At 48.7% G+C, this 17408-nt stretch overlaps 1 protein-coding gene and 1 long non-coding RNA gene across 3 annotated transcripts in view; both read right to left on the bottom strand.

The window, feature by feature from the left end:
• The window catches only part of MMP17 (matrix metallopeptidase 17), a 68766-nt gene extending 68559 nt beyond the window's left edge, over positions 1–207 (bottom strand). The window contains exon 1 of the mRNA XM_050906937.1: positions 84–207. Coding sequence (XP_050762894.1) covers positions 84–170 — 87 coding nt within the window. The 5' untranslated portion in view covers positions 171–207. The remainder of the gene's footprint in view (positions 1–83) is intronic.
• Positions 208–1328: 1121 nt separating this feature from the next.
• Positions 1329–16167, bottom strand: LOC127022898 (uncharacterized). 2 transcript variants are annotated; one of them, XR_007767381.1, is made up of 3 exons: positions 16038–16167; positions 4018–4360; positions 1329–3495 (listed from the first exon to the last, which is right to left on the bottom strand). It is a non-coding gene; the product is annotated as an uncharacterized LOC127022898 (long non-coding RNA). The 2 variants fall into 2 exon arrangements; XR_007767380.1 differs by having other exon boundaries at positions 3616–4360.
• Positions 16168–17408: the final 1241 nt, after the last annotated feature.

Consider the following 17408-nt stretch of genomic DNA (forward strand, 5'->3'; position numbering starts at 1 on the left):
GTGGTGGTGGGGGGGGGAGCCCAGAGAGACGGGTGCCGGGTGGGGTGGGAGCGGAGAGGAGCAGGGGGTCGCGGATAACTCACAACTCCCTGGGTGATGTCGTCCGCCGCGGGGGTCGGCGCCGCGGGAGCTTCTTGCCACGCCAGCCACAGGGCGACCACGAGGAGCATCTCCCGGCGGCGGGCGCGGTGCCGGGCGGCGGGGCTCAGCATCCCCCCGCGCCCCGCGCCTCCCGCCGCCCGCCCCGGCAGGGCCCGGCCCCGCGCTGGGCTCCGCCGGGCCGCCGGGCTCCGCGCCGCATCCGCGTTCCCGCCCCGGGCTGCGGGCGCCGGCGGGGAGGGAGGCGGGGGGGTGTGTGTGTGGCGGGGGGGGGGGGGGGGCTCCGCTCCTCTCCGCGCCGCTCCGCCGGGGAGGTTCCGCTCCGCTCCGCGTCCGCGCCGCCGGGAGACTCCGCTGCTCCGCGCTGCTCCGCGCTGCGCTGCCGGGGAGGCTCCGCCGCCGGGGCGGCTGCGGGGCGGCGGGTACGCGGTCACATCGCCCCGCTCCCGCACCCCGCGGAGCGAGAAAGTTGCTTCGGGCGCTGCCGCGGAGCAGAGCGCGGCTCGGCGGCTGCTGCTGCCCGGGGCCGCCGCGGCTCCGTCGCTCCGGCCATGCACCCCTCTGCGCCCGGCCGCCGGAGCACCCCGGTCAGCGGCGGAGGAGGAGGAGGAGGAGGAGGAAGGGATGCTAATGAGGGAGGCGGTGTCAGGGCTCCGGCGGGGAGGGGGCGGCACAGCGCGGTCTGGCCGCGGCGCTGCGCAGCGCCGAGCACCGGCACCGCTCCCCGCGCGTAGCGCAGCGGCTCTCAGGAGAGGGCTCAGTCCCTGCCCGCAGGTTGTGTCCCCTCTCCGCTTTGTGGCTGCGTCTGGCTGAAATGCCTCAGGTGTCTGACACGCTTCTTTCTAAGCATCAAAATTTCTTTAAGTACCAGCCTCTTCCTCGGAGATTTTTAAGGTGCTGTGGAAAAGACTGGGTGGTTGGTGCATCTCCGACTGATATCCAGTCTCAGCGAGACAAATGTTTGGCTTGTCCCCATAAACAGCATAATGGGATCCTATGGCCTCCGCAGTGTGCCCTCCCATGAGAGCTGTGAATCTGCCACATGCTCTGACAGGCCAGATGGCAGGGGACACCCTGACATCTCCAGCTCCTGCCAGTTCAGGATGAAAATGTACTTCATACTTAGCATCTGCATTCCCCACTTCCTATTAGCACATTAATATACTCAACAGCTTTGGAAATGATCTTTAAAGTTGTTTTAAAATGGAAACTGTAAATGTATTCTTTAAAAAAAAAAAAAAGAAATGGAAATAATGAAGAATTGGCAGAGATGAAAAATTGCTTCTAGATGCTGCTGGGGCAAAATTGTAATGGACATTGATATGACACCTTCTGCACAAATAGATTAATTCAGCAATGAACCGTAGCTGCTTCTGGAGATATTTAATATCAGATAGGACTAGAGCAAAGCAGTGGAGGAGGAAAGAAGAAGTCTTTGTCCAGAAGAAACTGGTTAAAGAGAATTGACAGGGAGACTTCGCTTCCTGCGGGCGAGTTCATGCTACCCCATGTCCCCATGAGCTGGGCTGAAATTACTGCTCCAACACCAGAGAAATTGGAGGGAAAACCCCTGGATTGCAGGGCTCAGAGCCTCACCAACTAGAGCTACCTGTTGTAGCTCAAGAGCTGTTATCTCGAGAGCTTTGCTCCCCACTAAAGCAAAGTTCAGCTTCTTAGAAAGCCCAGCAAAGCCCAGCCTCTGGTTCCACAGGTGCAGGGAGGGGGGGTTTCCGAAGGGCAGGAGCTCCCCGTGCACAGGTGCTGAGCAATGGGGCTGGCAGCTCCCCCTTACAATTTAATTTCACTTTCTAAAGACGCCCACGGCCACCTTGCTGCAAAGCCCCTGTCTCCCAGGGGGTGATTCCCTGTCTCTGTACATCCCTCTCCCCTTTGCAGGACTCCCTCCTCCTTTGTGCATCTCCTGCTGCCCCCGCCTCGTCCTGTCCATCCCGCAGCTGCTGCTGCTCTCGAGGGAGATCTCTTTCTCACTTCTGATAACTGTCACACCAGCCCCAATAAGATGAGGATTATTATTTACTCTATTCCAGAATCCACCGCTCTGAGCAGAAAGCAGCAGCCACGTAACACCCCTCGACCTTTCTCGGGTTTTCCAGCGGAGAAGTGTTATCCCGGGCAGTCAGGCCAGCCTAACATTGCTTAGCAACATCACATGTAGTAATTTCCTACTAAGTAGCTCCAGAATCTCTTCTTATTACGGATCATTTCTCTTGGCAGTTGACATGACTGTGGGCAGATCAAAGCGATCCTCCGGAGGAAGGCAGAGGCAGCACAGCCGCACAGGGCTGGGAGGAGCGCAGAGTCCTAAACTCTGTCCTGGAGTTTAGGACAAGCCTGCAGCCCTCAGGGTGAGCAGCTTCTGCAGTGACAGCCTTGACAGGGTGAAAACTGCCAGCACAAGTTCACTGACCTCAGTAAAGGACATGAAATGGGTTTGGGGTTATCACTGGCAAATACTTCAGCACCTGGAAATGCTTTCTAGGGGTTTTGGGCGCTCTTATGACTGCTCAGCACAGAAGACATCTGTCCCTCTACGTGGTACAGTTTGCATGCTAGCCTGGTCCCTGTGCTGGGCAGCCTGCAGCTCCAGGGCTTGGTCCTACACCACATCCAGAGTGCCACCTCTCCTGCACTGGCCACGTGATCTTGTAGTAGCAAGGTTACCTCGGCTACCTTCCTGGTGTTTCTGGAAGATGTTGCACACTCCACCCTGACCTTTAATCCTGTTTTGCAGATGAGGGCAATGAAGGAAAAAGGTTCATCATGGGCAGCCTGTGAGCTGTTGGACCAAAGATAAAGGCTGAGCCCACTCCAGCTGGAAGAGTTTTGCTCTTAACTTCAAGGGGTCAAGATTTAGGGCACATGCTACCATTTTATCTTCACCTCCTAGGTCATCCTCTCACAGCAGCACATCAGGGATAAAATCTTCGCGGTTTCCATCAGACCAGGTGTTTCAAGCAGATTGACAGCAGGGCAAATGGAAGATGCAGCTCCATGTCAAATGTACTTTAATCCTTTTAAATTCTTTCCTGTGGCATTAAGTGTAAGAGTGTACCCATTTTTACCAAATGTCAAATATACTAAAACTTGCCTATTGAAAGAGAATACTTTTCCCACAGCCGTTTGTCACATACATGTATTGCATACAGGCACGGGCTGTAATCGCAGAGTTTTGGGTGTTCGTAGAACCTTTCACTGCAGCAGACTCAACCCAAGCTGCCAGCTCCATCCTCGCACTGAGGAGCGCCTTGCAGAAGCTCAGCTTCCCACCAGCTCTCCTTTGCACAGCCTCCTGCCTCCAGTGTACCAGGAATGAGTTTTACCCTGATTCGGGTAGATCGGCTTTTGGTGGAGCAGATGGTCAGATAGCCCCAAGCACTGTCAAAAAAAAAAAAAAAAATTAGTGTCTTGCATCATCTGTTCCTGGTAACAACCCCTGTTGGGGAGGACTATAATGTTAGGGTAGCTGCAGATACTATAATGAGAGCCGGGACTCACAAGCAGTGCTGCCCAAATCGAGATTTTGAATCTCCTTTAGTACCAGTTGCTCCGTGGCAGATGGGAACAGGTCCCCAGGAGACGGGCTTTTAACACTGAGCTCAGTTAGCGAGGGCTGGATGGACTCCCTGCTTTCTTGGATGCAGGGTTGCTTGCCTGCACAGGGGAATTTTGAATTCCTGGGTGGTCAGGACAGTTTTGTCTGCAACTTCAAATGCCCAAGTGCTGCCTTGGCCCCCTCTACATTCAGCGAAAGGAGAGGTGTGCACGGGGGCGAGGGGAGCACCCGTTGCTCTCCCCTGCTGACACAGGGCCCTGAGCGATCAGCTTCAGAGGGCAACGTTTCAGCTAGTGGAAGTTAGGTGGGATGGGCAGCATCCTTGGTCCTGCTCAATGAAGCACCTCAGCTCGCAGCTCAGGATCCCCACTCGCATCCCAATTGCTTTGGTGTGAGCTCGGGTCCAGGGCTGTGATCCGTGCACCTTCCTCCGACTGGGACTGGAGCAGAGCCACATGCAGGGTGGGAGTTGAACAGTTTTGCAGATCTGGCTGAGATTTTCAAAGAAAACAAACAAACAATGCCACAGAAACCTCAGAGTTTTTAGGTGGCCAAATCCTACTAAGTTTTCCAGCCTTTGACTTCGGCAGTTGTCGACACCCGCTCTGTTTCACCATCTGCCCCGGTATTAGTTATAGGCATCTGTGTTGTGACAGCACCTCACAGCCAGTCTTGCACCACAAGAACCTGCGACGTGAATAATTATATACGCTGGATGAGTAGATGCTTTGTCCATATCCTAAAGCTATTCAAAGTAATTCCCAACATATTTATAAACATTTTTAGCAAGCACTTATAAAAGACAAGATTGCAGATTTCTATGTGTTAATCAAAAGCTGTCACAAATTACAATACCAAAAAAGTTTACAACCATGCATGTACAAACAGCAGGGAGAGATTCTTTAACAGTTTAATTTTATTGCATGAGACTCCCTCCTCCAACAAAACACTGCTTGATCATCAAGGCCCAAAGAAATATCAGAAGATCTAAACCCTCAGACTGTTGTAGGATATATATTCAACTTTAAGCACATGAGTAATCATGCTGACATCACTCTAACCAAATGAATGTAATAAAAGTACATCTCTTCCTGGGAAGGTGGAAGCTGTGCACAATATAACGAGGCAGATTGTATGGATGCCATCAGATCCTTACAGCTACAGAGAGCAGAGTTAGGCAACATGAAAAACCTAGTTAGAACAAACTGAACTGTGAATATTTTTTCTCTCTTTCCTTTTCAGTCAATAAAAAAACCACCTTGATGGCACAGGTTTAACTCCACGCTTGCGTCGTAAAAACAACATGGGGATAAATAAAGTTTTCATTCCATTCGTTACACCGGCGAGTTGCTGAGTAGAATTTAAGAAAGGAATAGCGTGATGATTTTAATCCTGTTAAGTGTAGCTTCCAAAATGCATTCTTTATGCTTCATTTGTTGCAAATGAATGACTCAGTTAAAACAGCATTTCAACACATTTTAGCCAAAATATTTGCTTTGCACAACAACAAAATACAGATAACTGCAATCAGCTGTAAGTAAGAGCAAGCAAATTGACAAACACAGCAGATAGGTATCACAGAAGACAGCTATAGTCTTCTTCAGCACAAAACTTTTATGCAGAACAAGAAATGCTAGCAAAGCTGATTTGCAAGTTTGCATTTCCCTCATCTGCCTGTTATTGTCAGTGTTTGGAAAAAACCTGTAAACAATTACACTATATTTGTTTTCTTTCCACATGCATTCCAACCAAAATGCATGCACTTAAAATATTTTCACCTTTGTGCACCAAGATGGTGATTATGAATTTAAAATATCATTATCTTCTAACTATATAAGCTATGTGCAAGATGAAGATTTTTCCTCTCGGTATCTTTAGTATAATTAGCATGTACAACAACATTCAGACGATTTAATTTCCCAATTACACAGCTATATTGAAAATATCCTTTGCATTAAATATGCAGCAATTCTTATCAGTAGATACTCTACAACTTCTTCTGCCCTGTTATATCACTGCAGATGCTCATGTTTTGGCAAGTTGAGAAACGATAATTTTCTGCCCTATCAACCAGGGAGACAGAAATTGCAGTGCCGCAGCGGAGCTGGGGCCCGGGCTGACGCGGTGCCCCCTCTCCAGGAGCAGCCGCTCTGACGGCACGCCTGGCGTTCCCAAGGGGCAGCCACATAGCACGGGCTTCTTGCTGAGCCCAAGTGGTGAATCAGTTTATGCTGTGAAGTGTGAGAATGAGGACATTTGTGATATTATCCTGCTGTTCTCCTAGAAGCTTTGGTAGCCACGGGAAAATCAGTTACTGGAATTTAATTTGCTTGCTTGTAATTAATATCACCCAGAAGCTACTTATTTGCTTGCCTACTTTTAGGAGTGATGGGTGACCAATGATAATGGAAAAAAAAAAAAAATCAATTATTTTCCCGAGACCAGCAGTAGACACCTAGTTACATATATGTTAAGTATTACTCGTGGGAAGTTCAGAAATTTTTCTTTTCCACGAGTAAAAATGAAGCAGAACAGGGCATTTACAGATAGCTTGGGAGTATACAGCTTTTTTTCCTTCCTTGTTCTCTGATTGAAAAAACAACCTACTGACATTTCTTCAATACCTTACATTAAAGGAGGGAAGCCAGAGTTAGGAGTGGGGAAACCAGTATTTTCCTGCAGGCCAGGGCTCCAGAGTGGAGGGATGCTGCAGAGGTGCTTGCAGTGCTCTTGGGCACAGGAGTGTTGTTCTCTGCATAGTCACGCACGGGCACAAAGGATCTCCAGCTTCTCATGGACGTCCGTCTGCCAGCTCCAGCTCCAAAAATGCAGCCTTCCCTGGCTTCCTATGTGGCTGCAGCATCCCCAGTTTTCTTATTCTCTGCTGTGAAGCCCTTTTATCTCCCCCTGCCAGTCACACTCCTACAGGTACCTGTATCAAACGCTGTTTCAGAGGTCTTTTTCCAAGCCTATCGCTTTGACCATCTCTCTGCACTCCTCTCTGAGAGGCTCTCCGCTGAATTCTGTATATCAGATCAAACATAAACTGCTTGTCTTTACTTCAAAGGCTTTCACAGACAACCCTGCTTTGTCTTTTATTACTCATTTAGCACCAAGAAATCAGCTCCCTCCTCCAGCTGGCTGTGAAACCAGCCTCTCTCTTCCTTTGCTAGGCTCTCAAACAATCACGCTCATACTTCCTTCCATGCTGCCCCTTCTGCCTTGGGATTTTTCCTTCTAAGCAAACCCAAGTTAGCCGTGCTATCCTCCCTTTGCCTATGATATACTCTACAAGATCAGGACCCATCCTGGTGTATTTTTTCCAATACAACTATGCTCCAGGAAGTTGAGCAATATTATTTTGTGGTTTCCTTCATCACCCTTGCTTGCAGTCATGCCTTGTTTTGTGTCTTCTCCTGGGTAAGAGAGCTCTTTTTTCCAAGTTTGTGAGGCACCTAACAGGAGGTCATCCTGATCTACTGCTGGACTCTCCTGGCACTACAGTAACATCAGCGATGTCTACAACATCTCATTACTCAGCTCACAGCCACATTGCCACCAAGCAGACGCAAGTGCACACCATATCGCACAACACTGGCCTTTTCTGCCTCCCCGCTGCATCATACACTTCTCATGGAACAGCGTTTAAGGCATTAACACCCATGAATTATAGAACAGTACAAAAGAAGCACATGTTCTCCAGGCTTAGCTTTGCTGCAAGCTTCCCCAATACAGCAAAGCCTCAATCAAGAACCTGTAATAATGAGCCAAGCAGAAGGATGGGCCAGACTGCCACGTTAAAGCAAACTAAAGTGTAATTGTCTCCTCACTAGCAGCATTCCCACCCTTGTTCCCATTGCTTTTTATAACATCAACATTCTTTCATGCACTGTCTTGTTTAAGCAATGAAGAGAAGTCCAGAGGTTAATTAATGAGAAGTAGAACAGTCACTTTACTCAACACACACACACACACAAAAAAAGCCAAACAAAAAGCAAAAAACCCATTAAAAGCTACAAACTAGCATTTGATGGAGTTTTCTAGTGGAAAAAAGTACTAATTTTAACAGTATTTAAACAGAACAGACTGTTCTTTGGCTTAGGAAAACCATGAAACTTTTGACCTGCTTTTATAATGCTTTAATAAGTGTTTGTGCTTTCTGTCAGTCAGGAAGACAGCAAATTATGTGGCATACATCAAAAGCCAGCAATCTGTTATATGCACACGTACACTGTACCCTACAGAGGCAGGTAGGCACTTTAGTAATGGCAGAACATCTTGTCAATTAAATCTAGCCATATATCTTCTTTCAACATATGACATGTTGATTGGCAACCTTTCTAGAGACCTGGCCCAGACATCTGGGGGATTTTGCTGGCAAGGTCAGTAAAGCTTCTAATGCAATGCTTTCCATCATGGAGTCATGGGTGACAAGTTAACAGACCCCAGCTGCATGCTGTGCCGCGGTACCCCTCGCCTGCAAACAGCACATGCTGCATCGGGGATGCTTGCCCTGATCTCAGGTCCTTGCTCTGCTCTCTACGCTGTTCCTCTTCCTGATTTACCTCAAAATTCTTCCTCTGCCCAACCCTTCTTATATACATCCTGCCAGTTCCTTGAAGTCCCTAATAAACGGGGCTTGACTGCAGTGCTGTTCCCTGCTCCCCATTGAGTTCAGTTTTCTCTTCTTGGCCCTGGCTGCTGCTCTTGGAGGGCAACAGTTATTTAAGGTGCTGAGAGTTCTGAGTTTGAACTCTGGATAAATCCTGGTGTCCTTCACCTAGTTCTGGGAACCTCACTTCTAGAGAGATGGGGATGACTTGGTGTTCAACAGAGAGCAACAAAAAGCATTCACATGTTTTATGGGAAAGGACTTAAGACTGACCATACCCATCTTTTCAAGGGAAAAAATGTTATCAGAAAAGAAGAGGCAGGAAAGAAACCATTTATGAGGATGGGGCAAGCAGAAAGGAGATTAAAACAGAAGATGAGAGATAGACATTATGGGAAGCTGTAAGAACAGTGAAGTATTTAACCCCATTGCCTGGGAAGGCCGTGGGATCCCCACCACCGGACCAAGAGGCTCTCAGGACCAGCTCAGGCATGGCTGACCACCTCGGTGCAGAAGGATGGAGAACAGTCTCCTGATGGTCTTCCTAATCTTGTTTTATATTCTATTTCTTCTGCTCCTCATCTGACCTGGATCTTCTTGCCTTTAAGATCTTCATGAGGTTCCAGAGCTGAGGAAATTCAGCCATTAGCCTAAGGCCATTGTTGCATTCATATAGATGCAGTCCCAGCTGCTTACCCTATATAGTGGGATCTAGGAGCCTGAATTTTCAAATTCAGCTTTTTCTTCAGTAAGCAAAGAACCGTTAAGATGTGTTTGAGCCACATGTTTGGATTCAGAGCTGAACACTTACCAAATTGAATATCCAGGAGTTTTCCCTGGCCCGGTTGGTTACAAAGCCCAGCTGGCAACCATGGAACCTGTTTTGAAATGTCAGCAAAACCCAAGGATATTTTGGAGCCAGTGTTGCAAATTCAGGGCTTTTTCTTGCTATAAACAATTCATCTCTTGGAAATACATTGCCCACAAAGCTAACGTGGCCCTTCGCAGAGCTAAGCACAACCTGAGGACAGCTGCCAGCGCTGCTCAGCTTCCCTGTTAATGCCCTAACGGGAAAACCCTGCATCTTTCAAGCAAAGCTATTCCAGTGCATCAAATCTAGACAAATCAATACTTGCAAGGCTTCTTTCTCCACAGCCTCCTCTAAGCCTTCTCAGCAAAACTACAACCAAAGGAAAGTTTAACCCACTTGATCAGTCCTCCCTGCTTGAAGCCTGCAGGGAGGGTGTCAGTTAACTAAGGCAAATGCTTACTATGAAACCTGTTCTTGGTGGCAAAACTCATATTTTGCCTTTGTGGCTATTCTTACACATGGTAGTTTCTGTCAAGGTCAAAAGTAAGTGGCTTCTGTTTGAAAAGGAAGGCTTCACTACTGGAAACACAAGGCAAAGACCCAGGAGGAACATCCTTCTCTTACTCTACTCTCCCCCAGACTGATGAAGGACAAAGAATGAAAGCCCCATTCAGACTGGAAGGATTATGCCTCTCTATGTCAGAGGCATGTGAAATAAACAGTAGCATAATTTGTGGAGCAACTTTGGGAACTTAATTGTTTCTCACGATTCAACTTTAATGACTCCTTTCTACTCCCTGGATCCTAAGCAGCTAGTTATGTCACGTTGCATTAGAAGCTGAAGCTGCAGCAGACAGAACAGCATCAGACCTGGGAAAGGAAAAAGAAAAAAAAAAAAAAAAGAAATAAAAAAAAGGAAAAACTCTGAATGGTTTTCCTTTACCAAGAACAAACATATGCAGTAGCACAGTGCTTTGGAAATAAATTGCTCATGAACCTTGTGGCTTGAAGCTACCAGTAAATCTTCCTGTTTGCGATGATGCCCAGGTATATATGGCAAAAAATATCACTGCTTTATTAAAGCTCTTACTGAAAAGTCTCCCTGCTTTACAGAAAAGCTCTTATTTACCCCTTGCGTCCTCAGAATAACAGATTACCACAGCTCCTGGCAATCACAGCACAGCTCAGCTCTATGTCCACACTGCAGACTAAAGTGCATTACATAGATTGCAAGCTGTTACATAAACCAAACTTTTATTATGGTTATAGCAGCAGAATGTCCAAAGGGATGTTTTCTATACAACCTCTCTCTGTCCTTAATCAAAGGACAATCAAATGCCTTTTTTTTTTTTTTAAACTTCACTAGAGAAATGTTTTATTATTTTTAAATCGTCCAATACTTTACCACTAATTCCCTACGTTATTAAAGCTTCAACCATGAGACTAGGGTCTAGCTCTTGCAAATCCTCAGTCAATTGAGTTTGGGGTTTCTAAAGCCTCAGTGCTGAGTGATCCAGACCTGAACTCATTGCATCTGAACTGCCAGAAGACAGCTGTCAGTGGACAGGAGGCTCAAAACTGTCCAGCTCTGCTCATTATTGCCCCTGTTTTGTCCTGAGAACAGACAGCTACATTGCTTGGGAGCGGGACAGAGAAGGTGGGCAAGCAGGTGACACTTTGGCCTGGAGATGCCATGTGAGAATGTGCACAACCAGCGGTCCCCAGTCACCCAGATCTGACAGCAGCATCATGTTTCTCAGAGGCTTCCTGAGGAAGACACAGGACAGAGCATGAGATGTTCAGTTAATGTGGTAATGTGCCTGTGGAAAGAAATTAGGCTGCTACAACAAAGGTCTGTGGTCCCAGATCCACTGGCTTCCAAGAAATACCCCGGTCCTGATCCACACCAGTGGCTGATCATGCTCTGCTCAGCTGCACCCTGTGCGTGGGAGCAGTCAGAAATGTGCATGGCCACGGGTGTGGGGGCTCTATGATGGGTGTGCTGCATCAGAGCACCTTAAATACCCACCTCCTGCCTCACAGTGATGCACATTGTCCCAAATGCACCCCCCCGTCCCGCCAGAGCCATCCCCCAGGAGCTCTCAGTGCACACACGTCCCCTCCTAGGGGACAGAAGCAACTTTCCCTGCGCAGCACGAGCCGGCTGTCTCCTGACGGTAAAGCCATACTAATTGCTGTCTGGTACAATTAGGCTTATTCCTACTCGTAATTTAATTTGTGCAAGAACGCTAGTTCAGCACAGGAGTTTGCGTGCATTTGTGGCTCCTTCAATTAGTGGCACTTTGTAGTCACTCAGACAATGGCAGTGATCGGGCTTTGTCCTGTCCCTCCTGGAACGATGCTCAGAGGGCAGCAGGCACAGAGCTGGTGGGACTGGGGCGGGGATGTGCCCAGCCTTGCCCCTGGGGGGGACCCGCTCAGGGTAACGGGGCAGGGCAGGATGTTTGGGATGAGCCAACCCTGCCATGACCCTGCATGGCAGCAAGGTCACCAGCCAGGAACCCTCTTGTCTCTCTTGCACTAAGGGCAGCTAGAGTTAAGGGACAGGTAGAGATGGGTGGCAATAGAAACAGGAGAAGGGGGGGGGGAGGAAAGAGCTGCTGAAAGAAGCGTGACATATACAACATTGCAGCAATCAGCCAAGGGCCCCCTTCCCATGAGGTTTGCTGGCCCACGGGACTCAGGTGACTCCAAAAGGGCCCACGCTTCACCGAGACCACCAGCCAAGTCTAGACGAAGCTATGCTTAACTTAGGGAAAGGAGGAGGGAAAACACCCAAGAAGTAAAAATCAGAATATGATTAATGCAAATCAGTATTTGCTGGTGCCTATGATGTTTCACTGATCTTTATATATTTCTTGTGGGATCAGGAACATCTTAGGTACTGTGGGAGGATAAGATCTTGACTAAATAATCAGATCTCCTGACATCTGTCTTTCACATCCTTTGCTCTACACACAGATACTAGATGTGGAAAAGCTATTGTATCCCTCTGACAAGCTTTTCCTATTAAAAAAAAAAAAGATATAGTATTTCCTTAGCCTTCAAAAAAAACCTATTTGGAAAATAAGAGGCCTGTGGAGATCTGATTTGAAATTCATCACACCACCTGCTCCAGAGACATGCCTAAGGACAGATATTTCAGAACATATAAAACTATTTTCAAACTTAGCTATGTCCTGCCTGTCTGTTTTGCTCTGATATTTGCTTCAAGAACATCACAGGGGCTGCTGCAAAGACTTTAAAGGTAGAAAAGACCCCTTTGGTGCCAAGAGAGGCAAGCAGTCCCTTAGAGGGAGAAAGGCACTGCATTGTATCAACAGGGAATTTGATAGATAAAATGTTTTATTTGTAGAAACTAGCAAAAAACCCCCAAAACAACCCACCGTCCACGATAACCAGAGAAATTAAGATAATTTCTTGTGTTCGCCCCCTGCCCCTTTTAAATAATCTTGCCAAAACAAAACACTTTTCCTTCATTATGATACTTAAAGGACAGCCACGAAGATTTAACAGTTAAAATAGAACCATTTATTTGAAAAGGTTGTAGTAAAAGATACATGACTTTAGCAGCAGTTGCCTGTGGGCAGGGGAAAGAGGGCTGCTCAATGTGCCATCAGCAGAGAGATTGAAGAGAGGTTAAAGAGGAGAGCTCAGAGAAGGCAGTCACCTTCTCGAATGGGCCATAAACTCATATGACTGACTGCAGCCAACTAAAAAGCAAGAATATTTCCATTGTGTATCAAAATAACAAGCAGGAGGCTTGCTGGAGCCCTGACGATGCTTTAGAGGAGCATCTAACATGAAATGCTGTTTTATAGAGGGAGCAATGAAGTTATCACACACCACAGTCAAAGTGATTAGCCCCATACCGGGAGCTGAACACAAGCACGAGCGTTGGCCTCCTTAGGTAGTGCTGTGTTGGTAAATTGAGATCTCCAACACCAAAAACCCTGCAGTTTGCCCAATTATTAGCCATTGACAGTCATTTTCCCCTTGTCCCTCTTAAATCACTCACTAGCAAACATGGGGTGTCTGGATACACCAGACCAGCCAACTTGCAGGTTTCCTGGGGCCACCTGAGCCTGTGAGCTCCGAGGGACCTGGCTCAGTCTCAGCAGCCTTGTTCCCAGCTGGACAACAAGTGAAACACTTGGAAAGAGCTTACACTGAGTAACCACGAGGAGAGGCATCGTTGCACCCTAACATTGGTATTGTGCCATTAGCCAACACATACCGAAGGGACGACCAGAAGGCAGGATGGGCAGTGTTATGGAGGGAGGGGAAGGGACAGCCTGTCCCAGCGATGGAACTGGGACTGGGTTACAGCTGGGCACTCACAGACACTTTGAGTGGAGGTTTTGTGCCTTCCCAAACGCCACAGGGCTGAAGTTCATCAGGTGATGCCCCTGAGACCACCCCACGGTTCCTGTGCCTTGGGGACAGGGAATGACTCCCTGCACACCTCCGCTCTGCTCAGAGGTAGCCTGGTTATTTGGTGTTAGTCCCGACACCAAATCCCCATCGAGCACAAGAAATTGTCTCTTCTCAAACCATTGCACCAAGGGGAGAGAGGCACACACAACAGACCCAGCTGAGTGGGCTCCTTCGGCAACATAAGGCAGAAAACATGACCCCATGGGTGCTCACCGCCCTGCTGGAGAGGAGCTGCTGCTCTTCCCAGCCACTTCCAAGTGGGAAGACAGGTTGTGTTGACCAAAGCACAAGGTGGTGAGAGCAGCTTTGGGGCTTCAGGTAACAGATTTATGCCACAAAAAAGAAATCCAAATAAAAAGACCAGCTGAGAATATTTGCAGCATTAATAAATCATTTAGGAGTCAGGCAGGTGCCCCCACGTTTGACATCGTTCACATACCAGTTCTCCCCAAGCTTAACCCAAGTGAAAAGTGCATTTCAGTTGTGCCAGGCTTTGCCAGATGCTCAGCAGTTTCTGGAACTCAAGTCTCTGGAACTCAAGTCTCTCCCCAGAACTCTCTCAAATCCAGGTTATTCCCATCACTGGATACTTGGGCCTCAAGAAATCTGTGTGGGTGGGAAGGAAGGAAGCAAGCAGGATTTGGAGGTGACAGTGTCCCAGAGGAACAAGTGACAGCACGGGCAGATGCTGCTGGAGAAGCAAGAGCAGCGGCAGGGGAGGCTGAGCACACGAAGGCTTTTCCTCATGGCTGTGGGCATGCCCAAGGCGGGGGCTGTTCATGTGGGGGAGATGGAGCCAGAGGAAAACCAGAGCCTCTTCCCTGGCAGAGACCAGAAGAGGAGGAATATGCACCTCCAATGCTTGTGCAAGCCATAAAAAGGAGAGACTCTGAACTAGCTTGCCGCAGTGCCTGTTGCAAGCCTGGCAGTGTTTAAACTCAGTAAGTGATACTCCAAGTCAGCCGCATTCACTTTACGAGAGTCAGGAGCCAAACAGCAGCTCCTTGCTCGCAGGTTTACAATGCCACAGATTTACAGCACCTTCCACCGTCTCACCCAGAAAGCCACTTCAGGACTTATCAGGGCACCGTTCCCCATCAGCCTCCTCCTCTCCACCACAGTCAGAGCTACCCAGCCAGGGGCACAGGAGCATTCCCCATCCCAGGGTGGGCTCAGCCCTGCCGAGGTCCTGCTTTACACCGATAGCTGCAGTGCTTCTTCACTGCTGCTGTTGGTTTTTTCCCCTCTGTTTCCACCCTCCCCACCCCCCCATGGCTTTTCCTTTTCCTCACAACCCCCATCACCCTTACAGCCACAATCAAGGGGACAGAAAAATTTTGCCATCATATAAGAGCTGGAAATTCTTTCAAAAGCAGCAGAGAGAAATCTCCTTTTATTGACACTAGTAACAGAGAGGAGGGAAACAGACCCACTGCTTTATAGAAGATTTATGTACATAAATTGCACACAAACACGGCAAAAGCCTCGCTCAGCCCTCGTTCGACTTCACATGGGGAACAGCCCAAAGAGCCTTCCCGCTCTGCTCCGCAGCTTCCAGCCTGGCTCTCCCGGAGCCCGCAGCACTCAGCCCAGCCCAGCCCCAGACTTCCCCTCCACCGCATTTCCCAGCGGCCTGCGAGAGCTTTGCCACCCTAAGGCAGTCAAAGAAATGGCAATTACTCCAGGCTGGTAAATGGGACATGGCACTTGCTGCTCCGGAGCAGCTTAAGGGAGGAAACGTGTTACACAGCCCAGAGTGACCCCGCAGCAGCGGTACCCTGGGCCCCCAGCAGCAGCAGAAAAGCTGCCCCGATAGGATTTTTCTAGTTTATCAGAACTGAACAAGGAGGTGATGGTGAAACATGGGGGTTTCTGCAACTTCTCAGCTCCCAGGCACAACTTTGCTTGAGCAGAGCTGTGGCCCTGTCATCCCAGCCCAGGGCACATTTCTGCCCTGTTCCCAATCAGGATACATCTTGTTTCAAGCACCATGAACCCCAGGAGGAGGAAGAGGCTCCGCTACTCTGGAGTGCCCAGGAAAGGGAGCAGCGGTCAGGTCTGTCACTGCTACAGCAGCCAGTGACCAAACCCCAGAAAGAACCAAGTGACAACAAATACAACAAGAAACACATCACTGAAACCCAGTGCGGAGTTTACAGAAAAAGAGTACCTGAGTGCTAAGAAACCAGTTATTAAGGGTTTTCTCTTATCTGAGAGAGGTAGATGCTTGAGGAACTTCTTCTGCAAAAAAGATTTTTTTTTTTTTTAAACATTAGTCATTTTCTTAAAAGTTTTCTTCAAAGGAAAACTCCACACTTCTAGAAAAAAAAAATTCCACCCTGAAAAAGCAGAGCCACTTCACTTTCTGGTCCCTTACTAACTGCACTTCCAGATCACTTTTCCCCTTTCCTATCTCACTCTCACCCCTACCTTCACACTTAATACACCCATAGAAATTATACAGTACGCATGTTTAGTTTTACCTGTACCATTTTCCTCAGACATACTCTCCCACATCTCTAAGCCATGCTTGCTCTGTGCCTCCCCTCTTCTGTTGTGCAGGATCCAGCCATCAGGGTAGACATGGTGTAAGAGCAGCAGCCACCCAGCCTGCTGTGAGCCATTTACTGCCAGCTCTCAGGGGCTTGTCCCTCTGCCCCCAAGCAGCTGAGCCCCATTGCTCTCCCTGAGCTGCCTCCCAGCCCCAGCTCCTCCATATGAAGCAATCAATCAGACATGCCAGACCTTACAAGCCTGCGTTCCCCAGCTGTACAAACCAGCAGATGTGGCTTAAGAAAATCTTGCTGCCGGGCACAGGCCCCCACCTGCAGAGCGTGAGGAGACTCATGCTGCACTTAAACAACATTGCTGAAGACTTTACATAGATGTAAAAGGGCGCCAGTTTCTTTCCTTCTGCTTTTTAACATGCTTTGAGCTGTTCATTTGAAAAAAAGGCTTTAAACTAGTTGGAGTTTTCTACCAAAATTCTACACCTTCATTGTTTAAAAATATGAGCAAGGCTTCTGCTGGCCTCGTGTTTAGCAGCTCACCTTGCACACATGTGGCTAAAACCTGATCCTTTCTGGGACACGTCCTCTCTCTGTAGACCTTGGGACTCTGCAGTGGATGGGAGGGTCAGGGATGGCCGCTGTGTTTTATGGACGGAGAAATTCAGCCACAGCTTCACGTTGGGCAACTTGGCTGGGACTGGGGCTGGAGAGCACAGTCCCAGCCCTGAGGGTGGTGGGGTGCAGGGGCTCCCACGGGGGAAGGTCCCACTGGAGCTGGGGCCGGTGCTGTCTCCTGGGCCCCAACGGAGCTGCCTGGGAGCTACAGCATGCTCCGGGCAGCAGCAGCTCCACCAGCACAGGTAGGGCAAGAGCAAGCAAACTCTGAGATGTTGGGCACATTTATATTTCAATATATTATTTTTTTCTGAAGAAATAAGAGGGTTGAGTCAAGCTTTATAGCTCTCCTTTAAAAGTTTGGCTTTCTAAATGATTTCATTTCGGAGAGGAAAGAAACACCTCCCAAGCAGGGGGAGGCTGGAGAGGTCAGCGGCTGGGGCATCAGCCTTGATGGGATCCTGTCCATCAGGTGCAGAGCAGCCAGCGGCAGAGGCAGTTGTGAAAAGAAGTCAGACATCCCAAAGGCAAAGACCATTTCAACCACTACATCATGCCCAGCACCTCTGGAAGATAGGAAATGCCTCCAGGGATGGCTCAGCCCTGGTTTTGCAGCCCGTGCAGGGCTGTGGCCAGCTCCTTCCTGGGGAAATGGCCCCCAGTGAGAGTCCCAGGCTGGGGTGAACCTGCTGGGTCGGATCCTGGCACTGACAGGTTTAGTTAAATCTT

Source organism: Gymnogyps californianus, chromosome 16 (assembly GCF_018139145.2).
Source record: "Gymnogyps californianus isolate 813 chromosome 16, ASM1813914v2, whole genome shotgun sequence".
In the NCBI taxonomy this organism is placed as follows: domain Eukaryota; kingdom Metazoa; phylum Chordata; class Aves; order Accipitriformes; family Cathartidae; genus Gymnogyps; species Gymnogyps californianus.